The sequence below is a fragment of the Sarcophilus harrisii genome, chromosome 1, assembly GCF_902635505.1.
Source record: "Sarcophilus harrisii chromosome 1, mSarHar1.11, whole genome shotgun sequence".
In the NCBI taxonomy this organism is placed as follows: Eukaryota; Metazoa; Chordata; class Mammalia; order Dasyuromorphia; family Dasyuridae; genus Sarcophilus; species Sarcophilus harrisii.
In genome coordinates, this window is record NC_045426.1 from 123,101,347 (window position 1) to 123,127,379 (window position 26,033).

General features: G+C 36.4%; 1 protein-coding gene across 7 annotated transcripts in view; it reads left to right on the forward strand.

Annotated features, from left to right (window-relative positions):
• KIAA0556 (KIAA0556 ortholog) overlaps positions 1-26,033 on the forward strand; it is a 271,875-nt gene that overhangs the window by 179,579 nt on the left and 66,263 nt on the right. For 6 of the 7 annotated variants that reach the window (XM_031962770.1, XM_031962790.1, XM_031962742.1 and 3 more), the window contains 7 exons: positions 735-872; positions 4,892-5,064; positions 7,654-7,731; positions 13,556-13,668; positions 16,161-16,257; positions 20,198-20,413; positions 24,908-25,045. In XM_031962770.1, coding sequence (XP_031818630.1) covers positions 735-872; positions 4,892-5,064; positions 7,654-7,731; positions 13,556-13,668; positions 16,161-16,257; positions 20,198-20,413; positions 24,908-25,045 — 953 coding nt within the window. The remainder of the gene's footprint in view (positions 1-734; positions 873-4,891; positions 5,065-7,653; positions 7,732-13,555; positions 13,669-16,160; positions 16,258-20,197; positions 20,414-24,907; positions 25,046-26,033) is intronic. The other variant, XM_031962755.1, reaches the window with a different exon arrangement.

Below are 26,033 nucleotides of genomic sequence, written 5' to 3' on the forward strand. Positions count from 1 at the left end.
TCAGAACAGATTCAAATTGTAACTTTTCTATAATAATTCAAAACCAATCAGATAGGCATAAAACAATTCCACATATTAACCTGACATTTTCCTAGAATCATGATATGGTTTGTTAGTTTGATACCTAAATTAATTGTCATAACTCTGCTTGTGGTTACTTTTTTTTTTAATCAGACAAATGTACATGATAGTAACTCAAATTTCAATTATCCTACAATGTTTTACAAAACATTTTTCTTGCAATAAACATGTGAGGTAGATAGTACCATTGTTACCTTATTTACAGGTGAGGAAACTGAGGCAGGTCTCTTCAGCAAACTTGCAGAGTTGTAAGACAGTTACTTGAGTGTCAGAGTTGGGACCTGGCCAGGTGTTTTTACGTCAAGACAACTACTCTTTTTTTGTAGACCACAGCTAACTCCCACAGTTATATAGTGCTTTTCCGTTTATTAAATAGTGTGTGTGTGTGTGTGTGTGTGTATGTGTGTGTATCTATATATGAAAAAATTTCATTTGACCCTTAGAACAATCCTAGGAGGAAAGTTGTGCAAGTATTATTATCCCAATTTTACAGATGAGGAAACTGAGGGCCAGGGAGTTGAAGTACCTTGCCCAAGGTCACACAGTTGGTAAGTGGCAGATCCAAGACTCAAAACCAGATCCTCTGACTCTTCATCCACTGCTTCTTTTTGTTTGACAAACATACCATCAACAAGAATTGTGTTTTCTTGCAGATAAAAGGGAAAGAAATCTGTCTGCCAAGCGCAAAGAGAATGCTGAGCTCTTTATTCCAACTAAGCCAGACACAGCCCAAGGTCGAGGAGATCGCCAACAATGTGCTGCTTTACAGGACCAAGAGAAATCCTTTTCTAGTAAGGGGTCCAGATGTTACATAGAGCAGGCTGAACCTGAGCTCCATGTAGGTGGGGCTGTGGGGCTGTGGGGCTGTGTGAACCCTTAGCATGACAAAGGCTGCTCAAGAGCATTTTGTTTGCATTCCTGATTGTTCTTACAGGAGCTTATTTAATAGTGTCAGATCTTCTTTTCATATATCTACTTTTCATAGTATTGAACTGATTGATTTATTTTGCTTGTTTAGAGGTGAAGGCTTCTATTGACTCAACTGAGAAGCTTTATGAAAGTAAGAAGTTTACTAGTGTTTTGACACTACTTGTTAACAGGATTTTATCCCTCCCCTTCATCTACTTACTTTAGGACATGAAATTTGGAGAGAAGTAAGACTTTTTTAGATAAAAGTGAAGCTCCACGTTTTGTTATGTTTGCTAGTAGAGGTCTTATACTAAAAGTTCCTCTCAGCCAGGGCCTTCAGAGTAAGTAAGAGTGGTGCCTTGAAGCAAACGTCAAGAATGAGTTAAGACTCAATCAACACCAATGGAGCCACTTTGGCTTAGCTTAAAGACATGAAAGAGGCCTGTGGGGGCCTCCACAGGACGTGAGAATGGTAGAGAGAAGGTGACAAAACCACAGTGGCAATCAACAATATGGGGAGTTAAATGTAGTCAGTGTCTTCTTGATGGCACAAGAATGTCAAGGTCACCAAAGCTGATGTGGTTCATGAGATTATAGGATCTAAAGCTGGAGAAGACTACAGAGACTGTTTATTCTGACATCTTCATCTTATATATGAGGTAACTGAGGCCTGAAAAGGTATAAAAAGCCTAGAATGGTCTACTAATTTTCAAAAACCAGATTAATTTAAAAACACAATTAGTATTATCATACAAAACTAAAATAAAATTAAGTGAATTTTGATTATTAGATGCTTAATATAGAAACTTAGATGTAAGTTTCCTTTGCAAATAGACAGGACAAATATTCTTGTATTAAAAATGGAATTTGGGGGAGGAAATTGGGTCTCTCTTTAGACTACCATGGTTTCCATATCCATGTTAGCTTGAATATCCAGTTATTATCCTAAATTTGGCAAATATCAATCTTTATGTGTTTTTCCAAAACATACATACATACATACATACATACATACATACATATTGAGAGAGAGAGAAGGGGGGTATATTTATTATCATAGTATCATTGCTGCTTGTAGCAACCATGCTCATTTTCTTCTTTTTACAATACCATAACTGAAAGAAAAAGGAGAGAACAATTTTAAAAAAGAAAAACCCAATTCATTTGGGTTTGGACATTCATTTGGACATCACATAATACATTCTCAATATGCTTCCCTGATTTACATCATCCTCAAAAGTAGGCTTTAGGTTGATTTTTGCATGCCCCAAACATTGTCAGCCAAACTGATGTGTCAGCATCTGTACTTTTGTACTGGAATGTTAGTGATTTATAAGCAATATTAGCTTTTGAAATGAAAATAATGATCAATGCTCATGATGAGTCCTGTCCATGGTTCTGAAGAATTCTCCTCCAGTTTCATGTTCTTATGACTTCAAATATCAGTCTTTATATTCATGAACTTTCTAAGAAATTAATTTGAAAAGCTTTTCATAAGCCTGTGGTCTTCTTGAGAGCTTGGAGAGGGTGAAAGGACATTGGTCTCTGATAGCAGAAATTTTACTGTCCAAGCTGTCAAAGTGCTCTGTGAAAGTGACATATTTGAATCACTTTTTCCAGACAAGCTGCCAATCCAAGTAATAAAGTAATACTCCTCAGGTTCACTGAGAGAGCACTGCCAAGCCTTGTCATGAGGCTGAATTTCATTAACATTTCTGTCATGCCAACCCCAGAGTACATAAACCAGTGTCCTACAGCCTCATAGACCTAATCCTGCAGTGTCATAATAATCTGTTGTCCACATGCTTGCAAAAGCCTGCTGCATATTTGAGGAGAGGAGAATTAAAGAAAGTATTTACCTGGTAGCGACTGAAGGTCAGAGGAGATTTTATTTAACATAGAATCCTGATTGTCTTTTTATAAAACTATGAATTTTATTCTGCTAGTTACTTGCTTTCTTGTGATCACAGAAAGTTAAAGATCTATCTTCTTTTTTCCTAATTACCTCTGGTTCTCAGCCATCATTTCCATCAGAAAAACATAGAATGTCAGATAGAAGGGCTGGACTCCATAGCCTAAACATCTTATTTTACAGAATAGGACACACACCTAACCATATAACCTGAGTTGTAAAAGGAAAATGTAGAAATCATCCGGTTCAGCTCTCCTATGTTATATGTAGATTTTAGACATTGAGATACAAAGAAACTAAGGGACAGTTCTGACCAAGATCATACAGTAAATGTAAATGTCATACAGTAGCAGGGTTTAGGGCAGAACCCACATCTTCTCCTAGTGGTACTTAGTGGTATCTTCTTTGGTATTACCTCACTGCATGCCTTTATCATCAGAGCTGAAAAAAGAAGTATTTTAGATCATTTTTAAAAAGTTCTTTGCAGAAAGGGCACTGTGAGGGCTGTTGCAGAGTCCTCATTTACACAAGGAAAAAAATATTCATCTTGTGTCCCAATGACCGATTGGTTAATAGATTCAGTGGTTTGCTAATTCCAACTGTCATACTGTCAATCTGAGATAGTAGTATCCATCTGCCAGTTTTATTTTCTAAATTTCTAAGCCCTGGAGATGGTCAAATAGCCTCTGAAAGGGAAGAAGGCTATAATGTTTAAAGGAGAAGGAAGGACACTGAGTGGGGTTAGAGAGAATTGAATATCTGTCCCTACTGAGCATTCAATCAGGTCTTTTATTTTTATGATCATAGAAGCAGCACTTTAGGAGGTAAGTTTTTTCTGAGGACTATATAAGAGTCTGATAGAAAAGAATGCCACCTAATTTTTAATCATGTGAAACTACCATAATCAGACATAGAAAGAAATCCTCTTAATGCCTTTGAATATCCTTAGCCAGTCTTAGAGATTGCCTACTGAATAGACATATGTACTTAGCAAAGAGTGGCATCCTTTTTATGAGGGAATATGTCAATTCAAAACACATTATCCTAGCAGTGCTGGAAACTACCACAGTAGGTCATCATAGACTTTTTTTTTCACTCTTTTGAGAATGCCAGTATTCTTCCATCCACTGAAAATGTTTTTCTGTGCAACTGTTGTTACTTAAATTTCACATGTTGGATCTCAGTAAGGCTCTGTGAACATAAAGGGAGATTCAAATTTGTTCCCCTTTGGTTGTGATGAATTAACACAGTTAAAAAACAGAACATCAGCCTTTGTTTGGTCCATAATGGATAAAAAGGAGTGCTTGAGTCAAGTTGTGCATCTAAACATATTGAAGTTGCTTTATGCTTCACACTTCAGTGCTCCACAAATCCATGACTTCATTGACATGAATATTCCCTCCACAAAAATAGACTGAAGCCTCCCCCACACAGCAGTAAATAGGCTGGGGCCAAAAATCATAACTCACTCAAGGACTGATGAGCCTTCTTAAATTTAGAAATCTGGTCCTTAGGAGAAAGAAGCAATTTTTGACTTACACCACACTAGAATAATATTTGAGAAACCAGTGTAACTTCAGGACTATTTATCAAGACTACTCCCTTGGTTGGGACAAAGTTTATATATGCTCTTACTATCAGCAGGTAAAACCATTGTGTAATGGAACACTGAACTTGAAGTTGAGGGCATGGGTTCTAGTCCTAACTTTGTGACTTGGCACTTAACCTAGTGGGATCTCAGTTTCTTCATCTGTAAAATGAGTGGGTTGTACTAAATAACTTTCAGTGTCCCTTTCAGCTCAAAATTCAGAGATTACATGACTCAACCCTTAACAATAAATGTTAAATGATGGGATCTAACATCATATTTCAAATTCAGTTCCAATAAAAGAATCTCTTGATATCCAAGATGACTATAGAAAAGGTTTGGGCAAACTTACCATTATTTTTGCTTCTCTTTGTAAATGTAATTTTACTTTCTATTGTCAGGACCAGGCAGCCGAAAAGAAAGACCACTATCTGCTACACGGAAGAATGTATGTAAGGATGAAGATCCTGAAGAAGATGCCTCAGCTGTCCTCAGAGCTATACAAGTTGAGAATGAAACCTTACAAAAAGAAATCCTTAGCAGAAAGGCAGACAATCTGGCTAGCCAACAAAAGGTATGTTAAACAGCTGAATTAGTGATACAAGCATCTGGAAATCACAGGAGAGAAAAGAAGTTAATATTTCTTTATTCAACATGCGTTTACTATTATGCAAAACACAGATGTAAATGGTAAATCTCTTAATGGCACCTAAAATAGAATACAAAATAGCCTCCCAACTCAAAGGTGTTAGGTTCTAGAGAATAGTCAATTTGTGCAAATCCTCAGATGCTTAAAGAATCACCTGCTTTCTTCTTAAAGCTCTTGTTTTCTCTAATTTAATATGATTACTCTCATTTGCTGAACACTATATAATTTGCAAATCATTTTGTGTTATTTCACTTGATCCTTATGACAACTTTATAAGGTAGATAAGGAAGGTATAACCCCCTTTAGTAGATATGGAAACTGATGCACAGAAAATTTGCCTTCAATTACACCATTGGTAATTGGTAGAGAAGAATACCTTGAACCTAGGTCTCCAGATTCTTAGCCGAGTGTTCTGTCCACTGTTAACCTGAAGAAAAGCTAACTATGATTTGAATACTTCTCTTTAATTCTTGCTATTGTATTAATAAGGAGAATGTAAGCCTAAAGTCAACAAAGTAGCCAACAGGGAAAGGAGGTAAGGTAGGGAAGTTCCTTTAATCACTTTGCTATAGAAGTTGCTCTTTCAAAGATTAATTGCTAAATCAATAGCTGGTAACATTTACTTTAACTGAAACTTTTTTTTTTTGGACTTCTTATAATAGGAAGAGGAGGATCTACCAGTGAGACCGTGGTCTAATCTTTTTTTTTTTTTTTTTTTTCCAGAAGAGAAATTTAATCTAATTTACATACTTCTAGGTACATTAATAACCAGAATGTGGCCACTGAAAAAAGTTAAAAGGTCAATTGCCTCCCGGCTTTACTTGGCCCAGGACTCCAAAATAAAAATCAATGCTCCTTATTCTCTACACAAAACTAGTTTAAAAAAGTGGAAGTTCTAGGAAGCTATACATAAAAAGCAATAGTGAAAGAGGGGGATGAGATGGGGGGAAAATAGTCCCATCCCAGGGGAAGGGGTGAGAACAGGGAGGGGGCTTCTAAAGTACCCCCTGTTGATCTTTGGGGACTTGACTTGGCAGGAGAAAGCTGTCAGCTCTGAGCTTAATTCTTCTCAGGGAAAACCCCTCTCAGGGCCTCAGGCTGCTTGGGGAACCACCAGTGATTTCCGTGGCATAGGAGGCTTTCAGTGCTCCCTAGCCTGGGTATTCAGTGAAGGCCTAAAGCCAACACTGACCCCCCCATACCAGGCATCAGAGAGCCCTGAAGCAAGCACCGTGGGAATGATGCACTCATTTGATTGGGCATCTAATAGGGCAGACAGAGAAAAAAGGAAGGCAGAAGAGAAGAGGGTAGGGAAGGGCAGATCTCCCCATGAAACAAGATGCCCTGGGAGTGTGTGGAAAGTGGGTTGTGTTTGGGGATTTGGGGAGAGGTCAGAAGTAGTGAGAACTATCATGCAGCCAACCTGGGGCAAAGAGGAACCATATGGTTATTATTAACCACTTGGTGCCTGAGGCAGCAAACAGACAGGGGCTTTGGGATTCTACACACAATTAACTGAGTGGAGACTGACTGCCTATCTCTGGCTCCAGCCCTCAGGGTCCCAACAAAGGAACTATTCTCTATGGCTCTCTGCAGATGTCTAATCTGCTTGGCCACAGACAGAAAGAAGCAAGCCACCTCTCTCCCTCCTGGCATTAAGCAAGACTCCCGAGTGCTCATAGGTATGAGTTTTGCCTTAAAACCTGCAGGGGAGAAATGTCCTCTTTGCACTATTACACCCTAGTTGGGGTAGTTTCCAAGCCCAAGGAAGAGAGGAAAGAAGGGAAGAAAGGAAGGCTAGGAAAACTCATCATCTGTAGTGTTCAAGCTTAGGGCACCAGAGCCTGGGCCTGGGCCTGAGTGTTGAGGTTGTGACTTGCTCCTTTGGAAACGGAACAGAGGAGGTTGGTGAAGAGAGAAAGGGTGAAACCAACAGAGAGAGAAAGGAAGAGAGGTGACTCTGGAATGCTTCACACTGTCTCCCATTACTGGGCCTCTGCCACTGTCTGTGCCTCTGGGGCCTCAGGCTCCACAGGCCGGGGCTCCGCTTTGGAGAAGTTCATTTCCAGGATGTGCCTCTGGAGATGTCGAACCCATTCCTCCTGGATGGAGAGGGGACCTTGGAACTCCACTTCGCAGAACCTGCATTTTAGAGTGTAGATGTTGCCCACAAATTTCACCAATGACGTCTGAGGAGGGCGGGGGACCAGTGAGGGAACAGGCCTTACTCTGGGAGGTGGCTGTCGCACTTCTTCCAGTTTCTGCTGAAAGTCATTGACCTCCTCACCCCGAGAAGGGGTTGTATCCAGAGGTCGGGCTTGTCTGCGCTCAAATTTATTGATATTCTGACGCTGGTGTTCCTCTGCCTTCACCAATGCCAGAGGTGAGGATCCCAGGGGTCGTTCATTAATCACTTTGCTATAGAAGTTGCTCTTTCAAAGATTAATTGCTAAATCAATAGCTGGTAACATTTACTTTAACTGAAACTTTTTTTTTTTGGACTTCTTATAATAGGAAGAGGAGGATCTACTAGTGAGACCGTGGTCTAATCTTTTTAAGGAAGTGGATGAAGTCCCTTTTACTGCCTTTGATGTAAGTAAAACTTTATCCCTTCAAATATAGTGAACAAGTAAAAGCCATAGTGTCACATAGAATACTGGACTTGGCACTAAAGTCCTAAATTTAAGTCCAGTTCCATTGCTTGCTAGCATGGTGACCTTCAACAAAGTATTCATCATCCCTTGAGTCTTATTTTTAAAATGGGGATGGTGCTTGTACTACCTATTTCCCAAGGTTGAGAAAGGCCTGGGAGATGCGACAAACTTTGCAGTTCTAGTCATGTTGTCCACTTTCTTTCTCTATTATACAATTTTATTTTGATTGACATTTTCCAATATCCACTTCATCATAGAGTATGTTTCTCACACACAATTGGGTAAAACTGCCTAACAGCATGATTAGAACTGATAGCATAGCACAAATCACTTAACATTTTTGTAGTTTACCAGTTGTTATTAAAAAAGAAGACAACCTACTTTCACTTTAATAATATGATACCAACATTGTCATTGTTTTTGACTATTTTCTTACCTTTATTTACATTGTTGTGGTCACTGTATATGTTGTTATGTTAGCTATTTTTTCTTCATTCTTCCATCTTTTGATATATAGATTCCTGTGCTTCTCTAAAAGTGGACAAGATGACCTGCAAAGTTAGTTGCATCTCCCAGGTCCTTTCAGATTAGTCATCTTTTATAGCACAGTAATATTCCATTACACACTTATGTTTTAATTTGTGCAGCCATTTTCCAGTTGTTGGTCACATTTTTCTCCCAGCTTTTGTTATTACAAATAATAATGTAGCTGTGAGTATATTTGGACATATGGGCCTTTTTTTGATGTCATTAACTGACTTGAAGTATAATTCTAATGGTGGGATTTCTGAGTCAAAGTGTTTGAATAATTTAGCATTTTTTGTTGCATAATTCCAAATTGTTTTCCAGAACATTTGGACCAATTTCACAGTTTTACCAGGAGTGAATAAGCATGTCTGTCTTCCCACAGCCCCTCCAACATTGAATTTTCCTACCTTTTCTAATTTGAAGTGTGTGAAGTAGTTCTTCTGAGTTATTTTAATTTGTATTTCTCTGATTAGCAAGATTTTGAACAAATTTTTAGATGCTTGTTGATAGTTTTTATTCTTTTGAAAATTATTTGTTCATATTCTTTAAATACTTGTATTTTGGGGAATATTTTATAATTTTAAAAATATACATCAAATGCTTATAAGTTTTGGTTGTCAATCCATATGTTTTCTTCTCCTAGCTGCATGTTTTTGTTTAAAGGACTATAATTTATTTTTATATAATCCAAATCATTTTGTATTTGATAATCCTATTTTATTACCAGTTGAAAATTGTTTTCCTCTACTTCATTTTGTCCATTTCTTCAAAGAACTCATATACATCTGTTCAAATGCTACCTTGTAGTACTCATTATAATAGTCATACTTATGTAGAACAATTAATATGTCTCTTATAGCACTTAACATTTTATCTCTTAGAATCAACTTATGAATTCTTATATCCTACTACATCCTAATAATTGTATATCTTATCATCTGACCTCTCCTTTTTTTTTTTTTACCCCATGAACCTTTTCTGTTTAGGATATCAACATAACATGATGTGCTCAACTTGAGATAAACTTAGTTCATGATATCCAATCTCAAATGATTTCTTTTTTTACTAATTCCAAAATTATGATAAAGACTAATTATAGGGTAGTGTTTTATATAAGTAGCTTATTAGAAATATAATACCAAAAAGGGGGAACTGGGAAACATAAGCATTCTTTATGGAAAAGTAATGACACATATGGACATAGCATAGTTCTTTAAGGGTTGCTAGATATCACATGTTTTTTTCTCAGATTAGCCCCTTGGAATCAAACCTTTGACTGAACTCAGCCTTCATTCTCAAAAGAGACAAAAATGACATCACCATGTTGGGTCAAGGTATAGTTACGTCCAACCATGACTGATCAGACCAATATGAACTCAGGAAGCTCTACCACAGGTCGGGTACAAATAGACTGTGTGAACATTTGGAGTGTAGATGACTCTAAATTTGCACATCTCATGTTTCTTTTCAGCAATTCTGTTTTGCTCATAGAGTATAGTACCTTCTTTGATGCAACATGCCATGCTGGGTGGTCCTGTGCCAGTATCATCCATGTTTCACAATTAATTCCAAATTTCTTTCTTCCCTATTTTTTTTTAACATTTAAATTTAAAGTTTTGAATTTCCTTTCCTGTCCTTCTGTCTATCTCTTCTATCCTCCCTCTCTGAGATAGTAAGTAATCAGATATAGATTATACATGTATAATTATGTAAAACATTTCCATATTAGTCATTCCATAGTTCTTCAGAGAGATTTTGAGAGTGTCTAAGACAATTCAAATGGAAGCAGTTCAGTTTGCTGGCATGGCGCTGGTACACTATCCAGGTTTCATAGGCATACAACAATGAGGTCAGCATAATATCTCTTTAGACCTTCAGTTTGGTAGGCAGCCTAATTCTACTCTTCTCTCCCACAATTTCCATTGGAGCCTCCCAGATATTGAGCTTACTCTGGCAATATATGCCATTTTATACTTATGTACCATAGGTATATAAATAAGAAACTATGTGTAGTGAATAAGATAGAAATTTTAGGAAAATAGCATCTTACATTTTCAATAAACCACCAAGAATAAAATACTTTATCTAGTACTTGATATTCCTCTTATGTGCTCCTATTCCTGCATCTTATTTCCCCTAGTAGGGTAGCTTCATTGAAGACAGATAACATGCCTAATTTATTGTTTTATGTCCATTTCTGCTAGCATACTACAATATATATATAGGAGATGTTTAGCAAATATTTATTAAAAGAATGAACATAACAGGTTAGTACTGTAAAATTTTTAAAGGATATTGTATCTAGTGGATCACATTAGTGACCTACATTACTTCTGAAAATTTCCAAAAAATTCTACTTTTTAGAAATTTTGCATAAAGTCAAGAGATTTTTTTTTGAAGAGCCAGGATTTTTAATTCAAGATCCAAAGGTCTTTGACTCTCCTTCCTAGAGCACATGAGAGACAAAATTAGGGTAATAAGTAGGTTCTGATTGAACAATGACATTTCATGCTTTTTAGTTCCTTACTATTTTAAAAGGCTAATAAATGTATATTTCATCATCAAATGAATAATGGATCCTTAGACTAAGCAGCAGTTATTCAAACCTCTTTTAATGATCCAAAACAAAAGACAATAGATTTGAATCCATTTAAAGAATACACTAAAGGAAAGACTGGAAAGACCAGTACGGGATAAAACTAACAAGTTTTAGGATACTTATAACTTTACTGTAGACATAATATCCAATTTCCCAACACAGACATCAGGATTTTTCCAAAGTATAGTTTCTCAGCGATATAATGATAATAATCATAACAATATTTACCACAGTATGTATATCCATTGGTTGAAAAATGGCTAAACAAATCATACATGAATATTCCTGTTTCACTAAGAAATGATGACTATGAAGAAGACAGAGTAGCATGAAAAGAATTATGTATACCAAAGCAGAGTGAAGTAAGCAGAATCAAGAATACAATCCACATACTACAACAATGGATGGAAAAAAACAGCATTAAAAAAAAAAAACCCAGCTGAAAATGTGTAATTATAATGACCAAACTTGATCCCAAAGAAGAGATAAGAAAATGCAACTCCCTCATTTGCAGAGGTGAAGAATTCTTGGTGTAGCTAATGGCATATGTTGTTAGACACAGATGATATGTTAGTTAACTTTGCTAAATTGTTTTTTTTCCTCCTCCTCTTTCTGATCCTTTGTTACAGAGGATGATTCTCTGTGTAGGGAAAGGGTACAGCATGGAAGATGATTCAAAACTAAAGAATATGAATAAAAATTAAACTAATAATATTGTCTTAAATTTATGATATTGTATAGAATGCTTTCACATTCATTAAATCTTAGAATGATAGAATTGGAAAGACCTCAAAACTCATCTAGTTCAGCTCCTTCATGAAACATTACAAATAAATAATAATTACAGTTCTATATTCTACAGGACTTTAAGGCATACAGATATTTTCATCACCACCTGTGAGGTAGCTAGAACATTTATTTATTGTCACTATTTAAAAGAGAAGGAAGCAGACTCAAAGAGCTTAATTAACTTGCTCATGGTCATACATCTCACATGTGTCAGAGTTGAACTCAAGTCCAGCTCTCCTGCGTCCATGTCCCAGGTCCTTTCCACTATATTATAGCTGTTTCATTTGATCCATGTAATAATACTTGAGTTAAGAACAATGTGAATCCTTATTTCCATTTTAGAAATGAACGAACTGAGATGTAATCAGTTCAAGTGATTTACTTAAGGTTTCACCATTAGTAAATGGCAGAGCTGAATTTTAAACTTAGATCGTCTTACTTGAGTCCACTCTTTCTATTACACTATTAGGCCTGAAAGAGAAAGGTTCTGGCTTTTTTAATATGAAGCTAGATCCATCTGGAAGATGCCCCTGGATCAATGGTTCTTAGCCTTTTTTGTGTCATGACCCCTTTTTGGGTGAAACTAGTGGATTTCTTCTCAAAATAATGTTTCCAAATGCATAAAATAAAATAACACTATTAAAAAGGAAACAAATTATATTGAAATAAAAATTTAATTTTTATCATCCAAGTTCATATATTCTTCCAAATCTATCCATTTGTCCTTTGGGATTCTGTGAAGCTCTGGTTAAGACTATGCTTAGACTTGGTTAAGTTGGGTAGAGATAATGCTCCCTCAACGCCCCCCCCCCCAAAGTAAGAGAAATTTGAGTTATTGGTGAAAAGAACACTGATTTTGAATCAGAATAATTGGTTTCAAAACTCAGCTCTGCTAATTATTCATTATATGTTCTTGAGCAAGTTACTTTCATTCCTTTGGGCCTCAGTTTCCTCCTCTGTAAAATTATGGGATTGGACTAGCTCTGATATCAAGGATCCTAATGCACATTATATAAGAAGTTTCTACAACTAATCATAATACTTTAATGATTCCTTCCTTTTATTTAACCTAGATTTTCTTTCCTTATAACTGGCATGCCTCCCCCCAGAATCTACTGACATTTGTAAATTCCTGTTAATAACCATTTCTGCCACCATTACAGCTGTTTCAGGCACCATACTGCAGTGTTTCTGGGTGATCTTATTGGTGAATTATTGCGCTTCTAAAGATTAGAGAAATGCAATTAAATAAAAAAAAATAGAAGATCATAAGGAACATATCTGAAATTGGATGATGAATCATTAAAACAAAACAAAACAAAAAAAGACTAAAAAAGTAGGATAGAGCAGGGACCACTGTATTCAGAGTCAGATGACCTGAATTTCTGTCCCATCTCTGCCACTGATGAGCCTTGAGAAAATCATTTCTCCTGTCTGGACCTCAGCTTCCTCCTCTATAAAATAAATGATTGGATTATCCCAAACATATAATTATAATTCTCTTGAGATAATTCATTCAAAAAGGTTGAGAGCCATAGAGTGGAAGTCCTCTGAGGTCAGAGAGTGATTTGTTTTTGTCTTTGTATCTTCAGTGCCCACTAATAATGCATAGCACATTGGTAAGCACATAATAAATGCATTAAATTTCAGTGAGAATCAAAAGCAATTGAAAACTCATACATTGTATAAGATTTTATTGTTCTATTATGCATCTGAAATATTTCTTAATCTCATTTTCTTCCAAAAATTGAATTCATTATTTTTCATCTATAAGCCTTTAGGAGCAGTCACTAATGTTTCTGAAATTTAGTTTCTTTACCCTGTTAATGAACTTCTCCAATCTCAGGTGCCTCCTCCTGACCTTTTCATAGCCAGTGCTGTATCTGAGCCATCTGAAACTGCAGGGAGTACAAATGCAGTCACGGAAGCAATAGAAAGAATTGGTCTTCTGGGAAGCAGGTACTTATTAAGGCTGATTCTTTTTTAAAATGAATGAAGTAATCATCAGATTATCTGGCTATAACATTTTTGTTTTCATTTCTAGTGTATCCCAAAGTCATTTTAACTTCTATAATCTTCTCCTTTCCCTCAAGTAAATAACAATTCCTTTCAGGAAAATACCCTGCCCTTGTCTGCTCATATGGACTGCCCAATATGGAGAAAAATGCAGAAGTCTGCATACCTTTGTAGCCATAAAAGAACCAGTTACTCATTTGCTGAATATAAATAGAATAGACGTTTGGATTAATTGCTACTTGGAACTGTTCCATCATTAGTGAACTTACATAAAACCAAATGTACTTCTTTCTATCATTATAGATGCCCAACAGTCCTAACTCTTCCAGAGAGAAATAATGTAGTATACTGGACCTAGAGCAGGGGAGAGTCTTCACCTTCATTGGTATCATGAACACTTATCAGCATACTGGTGAAATCCTTTTTCAGAATAGTAATTGGTAGTAGTGGTGGTGGTGGTGGTGGTTTGCTGATGCAATTAGGGTTAAGTGACTTGCCCAGGGTCACTTAGCTAGGAAGTGGCAAGTGTTTGAGGCTGGATTTGAACTCTTATCCTCCTGACTTCAGGGTTGATGCTCTATCCACTGTGCCACCAAGCTACCCCTAGTTTTGTTTTTGTTTTTTTTAACATTTTCAGAAAAGTCATATTGTGAAAGAAAACAGATCTCTCATCCTAATTTAAAAAAAAACCCTCAAAACAAACAAAGTTTAAAAAAGAGATAAAGAGTGTATATTTAGACACAATCATCATCTTCTCTCATTATGGATAGGATTCTTCATCATAAGTCCTTCAGAATAGTTGTAGATCATTGTATTACTGAGAATAGCAAAGTCATTTACAGCAGGTCATCCCAGAACATTGCTATCACTTTGTATACAGTATGTTTCATTTTGCTGGAATTCATGGAGAACTTTCCATTTTTTTCCCCAAGAGCATTCTGCTCATCACTTCCTGTAGAGCAACAATATTCCATGACAATTAACTGTTTTCAAATTCTGGCTCTGATATTTAATTACTCTATATAATAACAGGACAAATTTTCTCAACTTTAGTTTTCTCATTTTAAAAGTAGGAATAATAAGAATGATAATGTTGGAGTGAAAAGTTCTGAATTTGGGTTCAATTGATTTGGGTTCAACTTTAACCATTACCTGTGTGACCTTGGTCAAGGAAAGGCCACAATTCCTCCTCTATAAAATGAAGAATTAGACCTTCTTGTGCAACAAGAGAACTGTACAGTTCTGCATACATATATTGTATCTAGGATATATTATAACATATTTAACATGTATAAGACTGTCTCCACTGGGGAGGAGGTGGAGGAAGGGAAGGGAAAAGTCGGAACAAAAGTGAGTACAAGGGATAATATTGTAAAAAATTATCCAGGCATATGTTCTGTCAGTAAAAAGTTATAATTAAAAAAAAAAAAAAAGAATTAGACTAGGTGAACACTAAGATCCCTTCTACTTCTTAAGTCTATAATACCATAATCTACTTCATAAGGCTGTCTTGAGGAAAACACTACTTTGTAAACCTCAGAGTGCTGTAGAAACAGAAGTTACTGTTATAAAAATGATTTATCAACCATATGTGAGGTTTCCCCACTTTCCATTGGGTCATAATTATAATGTGCCATCAATGTCATCCCAAATAATTTTGTGTGGCCCACTAGGTGTCATGGTAAATAGAGCACCAGCCCTAGAATTATTTCAAATATGGCCTCAGATGCTTACTAAGCTGTCTGATCCTGGGCAAGTCACTTAAGCCTGTTTGCCTCAGTTTACTCATTTGTAAAATGAACTGGCAAAGGAAATTGTAAACCACTTTAGTCAGACACAGATGAACAGCAACAATCCCAGAATGATATTAGATTAGTATTATGTGGTGTGTGCTTACACAGGCTGCCTGAATGCTCCCTGGGCTTCTGAGCAAAGAGTCTATGTTACTAAAATTTTCTCCTTTAGCAATCATTGGAAAACAAACCAAAAAGGGGCAGCTGGATGGCACAGTGGATAGAGTACTGGCTCTTGAATCGGGAAGATCTGGAGTCAGGAGCAAATCTGGCCTCAAATACCTCCTAGCTGTATGACCCTGAGCAAATCATTTAACCCCAATTGCTACAGGAAAAACAAACAATCATTGGCTTCAGAGTCAGCATCTGAGGGATATTTTATAATGAGGTACATGGTTTCTTGGGTTGGGTTAATTGGTGGATATTGGAGGCAAGAATTATTTATATATATTTTTTTCAGACTACTTTATGGAAAACACTCCCCTTCCCCCCAAGATTAAACTCTAGTTTTTTATTGGTTTTATTTCTTTTCCATCTATCTTATTTCTTCAGGACACAAAGATGAAAGCATTGCTAGTAGTTTTGATCTATTTGTATATCAGTTGCTGTTACATGTTTCCTGAAAGTTCAATCATATTTTAGGCAACAGAAGAAGCTTCTGAAAGTCCTTCAGGCGATTGAAAATGACCCTGCCCATCTCAGTCGTGTAGGACCTGAGGAACCTCTATTGGACCTTGAGGTGGGAAGACATGCTTTGTTTAATCTTTGACAAATGTTTAGTAAGAACCTTTTCTGAAATTCCAGTTGATAAAGAGGCAATATATAATAAGAGGACTAGATCTGAAGTCAGATCATTTATCATATCTTAGGATTTATGACTGAAAAAATTCTTAGCAATCAAACCCCAATTTTATAGATGAAGAAACAAATGTCCTTGAGATCAGTTTTGCTTTCTGTAAAATGGTGATAATAATACTTTCATGATCTACCTCAGATACCAAGTGAGGTAATGCTTATAAAACATTTGCAACTATATAAATGTCCTTTATAAGTGATACAATAAGGAAACTTTTTTCTGGTGTGTAAATTAAGAAGCAAAGGCATTCAGAGTTAGGATGGAAAAACAAAGACTGAATCTTAAAAAGTCTGTCTAATGCCATATCTTACAACTCCTTACTTTGCACGAGTCTGCCCTGACCCAATTTGTGCCAATTTGTGATCAGCTGTCATGAACTGCTTGATTATATAGTATTGTCATACCCCAAAAGTCAAATAAGAAGATTCTTATTTTAAAAACTTGGTCAAGACTTAAAAAAAAAAACCCTTTATGGCATAACTTTGTTCTAGTAGGTATCATTTCTGCCATGAACCTAGAGATTGTCTTTTAGCTAGTGTAAACCCTGTAAAGAAGCATAAGTGTTAGAAACAATAGCAGAGTTGCCATATGACATTGATGTTTTCCTAGCTAATAGACCTCTCACTTTCTACATTTAGAAAATAAATAGAAAGACTTTCCTAATTGTATATTATATTGGGTGTGATCCAGAAGAGCCAGTCTGCAAGGCATTCTGCTTCCATCTGGCATCTTTCAAACTGCCAACTCCCAACCCTGTTTTTTAGCACCTCTTCAGCCAGTCATCTGGCCCTGGTAAAGGGCAGGAGTAGATTTTGTTCCCCTTGGGACCCTCTCATAAGGTAGGTCAGTGTTGCTTGCTTCAGCTTGCAACTAGAGAAACCCTGGCAAAGAGAGAAAAGGTTGTCTGGCCAGGACTATGTAAGCCACTCATTAGAGAGACAAAATCTGTGTTTTGCCTGGTGACCTGATTTGCCAACATTATGGAAGATCTGACTTCCTACCCGCTTTGGTGTGGAAAAGAAACAAGAGCTACTCCAAACAATAGACAGCATACTAGCATACTAGAGTAGAACACTTGAAGAACTGGTTCTAGTTCCAAGTTCAGCACCAACTGTGTGACTTTGTCTAAACCACTCTTCTCTGTGGGCCTCAGTTTCTTCATTTGTATGATTAGTTCACATGAATATCCTAGTGTTGTGCAGATCCACATTAGTGGGGTTATTAACTTAACAAAAAAAAAGGTAATGAACAGTTGTTGTTCATTTCCTCAGCTCCCTGTTCACAGAACCATTACAGAGTGCCAGATCTTATTTACAGAGGGCACATGGGAAATTCTCTTTTATGAGTGATTGATCTATGGAGACAGGTGCCATATTCCAGGCCACAGAAGGGGTATTTGAAGGCCATTTTGTGATTTTACTATATGTCTATGACATTCATAGAGATTTTCAAACAGCTATAGTTATACCAATAAGGTCATTAACACTTTATATCATATTTTTACATAACAAAAACTTGCTTTAATATTGTCTGGCCCTCAACCTAAAACAAAAGCAATCAATTTATTAGCAAACATTGCATTGAGGCAGCTAAAAGGGAGTACAGTGGATTGCTAGCCCTGGCCTCAGGCAGTTTTACTAGTTGTATGACCCTAGGCTAGTCATTTAACCTCTGTTAAATGAGGATAATAATAGCACCTACCTCTCAAGGATTGTGGTTGAGGATGAAAAGAAGAAATAATTGTTAAATGTTTAACACAGTACCTAGCACTTAGAAAGTCCTGTTATTTATTGAGCACTTATCAAATACCAAACACTGTGTTAAGTACTAAACATTTCCATAAAAGTGAAAATCGCTACCCTCAAATAGCTACATTCTAAATGGGTCAAATGAGTATAAGAAAATGCTTTGTCATTCATTCATGTAAGTAACATGGTATAATCAAGACACATGATGGGTAGACAACCTTGGAAGGGAAGTCACAAGCATGCGGTGAGATCAGGAAAAGACTTATGTAGAAGGAAGACTGAGACTGGCACTGTTGAGAAAGGAAAAAGAATATCCTTGAGGTCAATGGTAAATTTTGATACAGTAAACCTTAAAAATTGAGAGGCTACCCATTGAGAAGGGTTTAGGGAAACTCTAAAAGTGATAGTTCTCTTGTTTCTGCCCTGGGACCAATGAAGTTGGGGTAGAAGGTATTTTGAGAAGAAATGCAAGCAGAATCAGTCAGAGCAAACTAGATCTCCATGAGGACCAGAGAATGGAAGCATCATGAGAGAAAGAGGTCTAAAATAAAGGAGGAAAGTTTATTAATTTTAGTGTGAATGTTCCAGAAGGCATAATGAAAGAAGCAGGCAAATCTAAGGTTGAGATGGACGACTATATACATACATACATATATATATTTGATATATAATATCAACATAGATTCTTACATTGGCCATATCCAACAATGTCTGTCTAATTCTGTATCTTGGGCCCATCACCTCTTTGCCAGTAATTGAATTTTATGTTTCATCCTTGATACTCTGAAACCATAATTGGAATCGGTGGGGTCATTATTTTGATAAAGAAATTGGGAAAATCAAAAAGTTTGGGAGTTGGTGAAAGAATCTAGGCAGACTTTTATTGTAGTTCAATTGTTTTGCTTGTATCAGATTCTTTGTGACCCTATTTGAAGTTTTCTTGTCCAAGACACTGGAGAGGTTACCATGTCCTTCACCAGCTCATTTTACAGATGAGGAAACTGAGGCAAACAGAGTTGAGGGACTTGCCTAGGGTCACACAGCTACTAAGTGTCTAAGCCTAGATTTGAACTCAGGAAAATATGTCTTCCTGACTTCAGTCCCAGCATTTTATTCACTGTGCTAATTAGCTGCATTCACAGACAAGATTATCAGTGGATAATCAGAACTTTGCTGATACATGCTTTTGAGTAGAATGTTCAAGCTTTCTAGGTCGAGCATTGATCATCATAGGAGTAGAAAGAGCGTTGGAGATAAATTTCGTGCAACTTCATTTGACAAATGTGGGAATGGAGGCCCATAGAAATTAAATGAGTTGCTCACAATCACTTGGCTAGTGGTTTGGAGCTCTGGGACTAAACCCAAGGTAATCTGATTCTAAATTCAGTAGTTTTTTTTTATTTTTTCCCCCATTATGCAACTTCACAATCATTAGAACTTGAATTCTAGTAGCAGCAATAATTTCCTCAAGCTTTGGATAACTTTCTAGTATCACTAAGAATACTGACAAATTAATCAGCTCTATAACAATGTTTCACCTCCTCTTGTGTTTTTGTAGAAGTAGTTAATTACATTAAACAGGCTATCCATATACCAAAGAAGAGAGAGTAAGACAAAGAGGTAGAGATGAAGAAGGGATGGGAAGTTGGGCAGCTAGATGGCATAGTAGTTAGAGCACTAGCCCTGAAGCCAGGAGGACCTTAGTTTAAATGTGTCCTCAGACACTTTAATATTTAATAGCTATATGACTCTAGACTGAGCCCCAATTGCCTTGCCAAAAATAAATAACTCAAGAAATCCTCAAGAGAAAAAAAGTTATATTCATTCAAGTTCATATTCATCCCAAAATATTCATTAGTAAAACAGGGAGAAAAGAATAATAAACTTAATTGAGAGCATACTATTCCCCTCTGCTCTAGAAATATGAAAGTAGTAAAATAAATGGGATAAGTCTTTTTTGATATGTGGTTGGCAGAAATGGTGACAAATAAAGCCAGTGAAGAAGAGAAACACATGTCCTTTTAGAGCCTAACATCCATGCTGTATTTTTATTAGTTGTCTTTTTTTTTTTAAAGGATACATTGACAACCAAAGTAGAAGAGATCAAAGATGCCATTTATGTGACCATGGAAATTCTGTCTAACTGGGGAAATGAGGTCTGTGTGGGTTTGACAGAAGTTGAATTCTTTGACCTTAATGATGAAAAGATGTTTGTGTCACCTCATGATGTGGATATTCGAAATACTGACAAACCTGGGGACCTCAGCTGCCTTGTCAATAGAAACATAACTGTAAGTTTGTGCTTATTTTTTCCCTTTTATGTCCTTAATGTATTTGACACTTTTTTTTAGAGATGTTTAAAACTAACTAGTCCTTAATTCCCCCCAAAACTACTGTAGGAAAGTAAGACATAACATCCAAACATTCTCTCTCAGATATCCCAAACAAAGATTGTTTGGGTCATATTTATGGACCCTTGGACTTTTAAGAAATGTTGAGGATTTATCATCTCAAAAGGTCAATGAAACATAAGGACCTATTAAAAATTTTTTTAATGTAACTTTTTTTTTCAGTTAACAAACATTAATTTTCTCCCTGTTACTTTTGTCATTTAAAAAATAGGATATTAAAGCAAAATAGTTTCTTGCATTGACCATGTGATAAAAGTAGTTCTTAAGGAAAATTGATGGGAGGTGTCAGGTGACAGAGTAGAGAAACAGAGACCTTAGCAAGGAGCTGATTGCAATAATCCAGGCATGAGGCATGATGACTTTGGGTGAATATATTCCTTGCTACAAAGGACAGTTTATTTGCAAGGATTTGGAGGTTAGAAGACATGATTCTGCTGGTTTTAAAGTTTTTTTCTTTAAACTTAAAAAAAAAAAAATCCAGGTTATGAGGTAAAAAGGGCTTGGACAAGAGAGATGGCCCTCTTGTGGGAAGTATGGCAAGCATTTTAGAAAAAAAATAAAAGTCTTAATGACTGGTTAGATATGAAGGAGTTAGAAAACTGAGTGAAAGCTGCCTCTTAAATTTTGACCCTTCTTACTTAAGGGAGAATGGTGGTACTAATGATAAAGACAGGGAAGTTTAAAGGAGAATGTCGAAATGGTCAAAGGAAGTAGAACCAAGAGAAACAACAGAACAATCATGAGATTATAGATTTAGAGTTAGAGGTGACTCCAAAGTTCACAGAATTCAATCCCTTCATATTATACTTTGAGGAAACTGAAGTTCAGAGAGGTTCAATGATTTACTCAGAATCACAGCTACAGTGGCAGGGAAGGAATGCAAGGAAGCATTATAGAGATGAGGCTGATATCAACCAGAGGGTTGCGCCTAAGGAATTACCAGTGGTTCAAGTTCAGCAGGAAAGAGGTACATATGCTCTCAAAGGTTAATACAATGCTTAGTGTAATTTCCATGGTCACTGCATTTTGATTTTATCATTAAACTAGAAGCATGAACCAGATTTGCAAATGATATATTGATTAGGGGTGTCTAACATTTCAGCTGAAATAGAATTCAAAACAGCAAAACTTAGAAAAATGTTGTTCACACTGCATAGCATTTTCAATCTCTCTATTTTTGTCTGCCTGCATTTTTTATTTCCTTCACAGGTTAAGTATACGTTATTTCAAAGTCCAATTCTCCTTGTACAGCAAAATAACCTTATGAACATATATACATATATTGTGTTTAACATATTTAACATGTATTGGTATACCTGTTATCTGGGGGAGGGGATGGAGGGAAGGAGGGGAAAAGTTGGAATAAAAGGTTTTGCAATTGTCAATGCTGAAAAATTACCCATGCATATATCTTGTAAATAAAAAGCTATAATTAAAAAAAAAGAAAAAAAAAGAAAAATGTTTTTCATTCAGAAAACCAACAGCACAGATATAGGACATGTAGAAAGAAAAGCACACTAACCTTCCAGCCATAGCTAATATATTCAGATGCATTGACAAAGACATATCAATGCTGTGATCTGTTCAATCTGCTTAGCACTGGTTAGCTTGGTTTTTGGCCTCATATTTTGAAACCTAGTAAAAATATGAAGGAACTGATTCAAAGAATAAAAAGGGTTGAGAAATTTGTAGACTGGGGGGAGGGAACCTTTTGAGAAACAACTTAATAACAATCTTTTTTAAATAGACACAGAAATTATAAGAACACAAAAGTCACCTCCCCTCCTCCCCCCCAATAGGCCAAAGGAGAGAAAATGGCAGCCAAAGCCTGTGGTTTAGCATAGTTGTCTCCAAAAAAATGAGTAGATTTCAGTCTACTAATGAAGACTGTGGAAACAAAAATTATCCCTGAAGTAAGTGCACATGTATTAGTAGAAATATCATTAGATCCAGAGTCAGAAAGGACACTTGGCATTTTTATCCTGACTGCCATTTATTGCTCTTAGCCTCAGTTTCCTTTTCTGTTCAGTAAGTGAGTGAGATAAAAACCTCCTTACATTATTTTTCATTCTGTGACTCTTAAGTCCTTGGAAAATAAGTCAGATAATTATTCACCTCAGATGGCTTAATTAAGTATCCATCTGCCTAGAAGATGTGACCTTTTAAGTTACTCTCTAGCACCATAATTCTAATCTGTAAAACGATAACCTTTGCTTCTGAAACTTAGTTTGGCTCACTATCTTACACACCATTGGTTCTAATAGCTTCAACATTTTGGAAACATGATACATAGACATAAGCATCACAGGGGTAATAAAAAGAGCCATTGGTTTGATGTGGACCAATCTTTTGATTGTTATGCCTTTTCCTGTAGTAGCCTAAAGCTGTGAAACATTACCATGTGACCACAGTAGGAATTTCTGCCTGAAATTTCTTGGCATTACTATTGTGACATAAGGCATCTGTCTTCACCCTGGATTCAGGGTTTAAATCTCTAAGTCCACACTGAGAGTAGACTAAATGCCATCTACTTTTTTGGCACTAAGTCTTCCCGTTAGCCAGTACCATTGACTTCACACACAAACTTGACAACCCCAGATTCCAGCCCTGGGCCTGGTCCACAAGAACATGCTGCTTTTCAGATATATTTGTACCAAGTATTTCTGGAAGAGAAGCATAAGTCAGAGAGATAAAAGGTTCCAAAGACAGAGTATTTGAGGGGAGAGTAGAAGGGAGAGACAGGTACAGTAACGATGCTCCACAGGGCAACTGGGCATTTGTCCAGTTGTAGAATAATTTGTGGTTTTTTACATTTTTTACGGAGGGAGCTATCCCTGGAAATTACACCTACTGTCATGGTATTATGGAAACATTTCAGGCCTTGTTTTTACAGGTAATCAACTCCTAACATCATGACTTAACTAGACTTTTATCTTTAAAACACTAAATTTGTGGGAACTAAATCTCAAAGGTCTTAGTTGTTAATAATTAGTTCGTTGTACACAACTTAGTATTCTTTGACTCTTTACATTTTTGTTATTGCTGATTCCTTTTAGTTGCTCATCATTTGCAAGACCAAGGGCTTGTTTCAGGGTTGGGATTTATTCAATTTCCATTTGTCAAATAGCCACAACAGTCCATTTCAGAATTAGAATTTCAGAACCAGGGATGAGCCACTGTTTCCACTCTCATCCCTCCACTGGTTTTTAGTACCTTGTATATTTCATCCAAATTCCCAGAATATAAGAAATTCATGTGTGGCTTATGGAACTTGCCCAAATTAGTCATAAGCCCTCAAAACTGTCTTTCTCTCTCTCTCTTGTAAAAACAATTTTCTCTCTCATCTGAAAGGCACCATTGTCACAAGTAAGAAACCATCTTTGTTCTCAGTGGCAGCTGGAGTCCCAGGCATCCAAATTCCTGGGGTCCTGAAGAGGTCCAGATGCTGCCATTCACTTCTTTCACAAGACTTGGGCAAGTACTGGACCCAATTTCAATGACAAGGAAAGCCCAGTTGAGACATGCTGGAGTACAGGATGTTCCTCTTCTTAAATAAAACTGAAGTTCTCAAGGAGTACGGTGCCAAGTGTATAGTGGAGCTGTGGACAAATAAGAATTGATGATGATGAAATTACTGATGATGTTAATGATGATAATGATGATGGTGAAGATAATCTTTTGAAGACTATAGGATGGAAATTTGAATGAAGTTGTCAAATACTTTTTGAGAAAAGTTTCCATATGTCTGTAGATTTTCAGTTTTTTCTTTATCTGTCCAACATCTGTTGTCTGTTATCAACAGTATGAAGTATTGCTGATGCAAATTTATTCAGAAGAACAATTTAGATTTGTTTGCAAATGGTACATGGCATAGAGGTCTAGTCAGGGTCATTGGGAGGTGAGACATTCTGCAGAGTGAAGACCTATAAAATAAAAGAAATAGATTCCAAGATATAATCTCATTATAAGAAAGGGTAGAACAAGTCATTAAATTATTTTAAATTTTATAAGGCTTAAAGAAACTTTAAAAGTCTTCATGTGTCAGTTGAACAGTAATCTTTTTCTCATTCCTTTCCCTCCCCCATTTTTCCTGGGCTGCACAAAGCTGATTAAGTTGATTAAAATAGACCAAATGGTGACCCTGCCTTCACAATTCATCATGGATGGCAAATCACAGGGGAAGGAGCTGACTTCCTGCTAGATACTAGGGTCAGGAGCCTACAGCTATATATAGAAGAAGTGGCACAGGAGCCAGCTTTCTATGATGGCTCATGCCCTCTGCTCTTTTTAATTAGACAAATAATTAATCATAGATATTTACTTTGCAGAAAAGGGAAGATGTACTCATGGCTTTCTTTGTTCGTTGGTTTTCAGAGTACTAAAGAGCTTTCTTTGTGGACCTGTCCTTTCCACCCTCCAGTTCAGCTTTTCTTTATCATCCGCAATACTAGACAATCTTATGAATTTGGCATCTCCAAAATCAAGCTTTGGAATTACTGGACAACTCACAGTGTAAGTAATAATTCAGTTCCTTTCTGTATACTCAGTTGATTAACATAACCCATTACTCAGATGTTGGCCCGCTTCTTGAAGCTATTAAACAGGTATAAAGAAGCACTTCCTTATCTAACCTGACAGTAGTGGAAGAGAGGAAGGTATGTCAAATAGATTGTGTTACATTTGTTCTTGTATGCTAGTGTCCTCATATTTTGGAGTTGGGTTTTACTGTTATAAAAACATTCTTTTCTGAGGCATAAAAAGAATTATTCAAGTGTTCTTATAAAGAGTCAAAATAAGATGCTACAGAGAGTCTTTTTATCTTAGACTATGATAAGATTCCTGTTGCTAGGAAGAATGTTTACACAAGAGCACAATGGCTTCATTAGCTACTTTCTGGTAAAACCAAATACTTCACTGCTTCAAATTTTGTTCTTCAGACATGGTACACATTGTATACTATAGGACATCTTATGTTATTGCATACAAATGTCTTTACATTATAGAATCCCATTTGTCTGGTCCATCAGCGCTGATGCAGAACCCATTATGAAATAGGTTACTGTCTCAAATTGCAAGGACTGAGTGAAAGAGGATTTTATGTACTGGATTACAGGGGAAGATTAGCTTCATTCTTTATTTCTCATTCTTTTTGGTGTCCAACAATGTCAATGCATAGAAAACATGTAGTCTCAGACTGGAGAGGTAGTCTCAAGTATAGGGTTCTGCACTAGAGTTTTGTGTCATTGCATGTATTTCCAGGGACATTTCCTGCAAATATTAAATTTTTGGGTAGCATTTTTAAGATACAAAATAAAATCTGGAGGATTTGAGCTCCCTGACAAGGGCTACTGCTTATGAAGTAATAACCCATCTGTTTTCAGAATTTACTGGGGGAAGAAAAACGCAAACAAATGCTACTGGAGGTTAATTTGGTTTGATATTTTCAGTATCAAGATATTTTTGCAAATTTTTCAATAAAAGAAACAAGAGTTTATTGAAA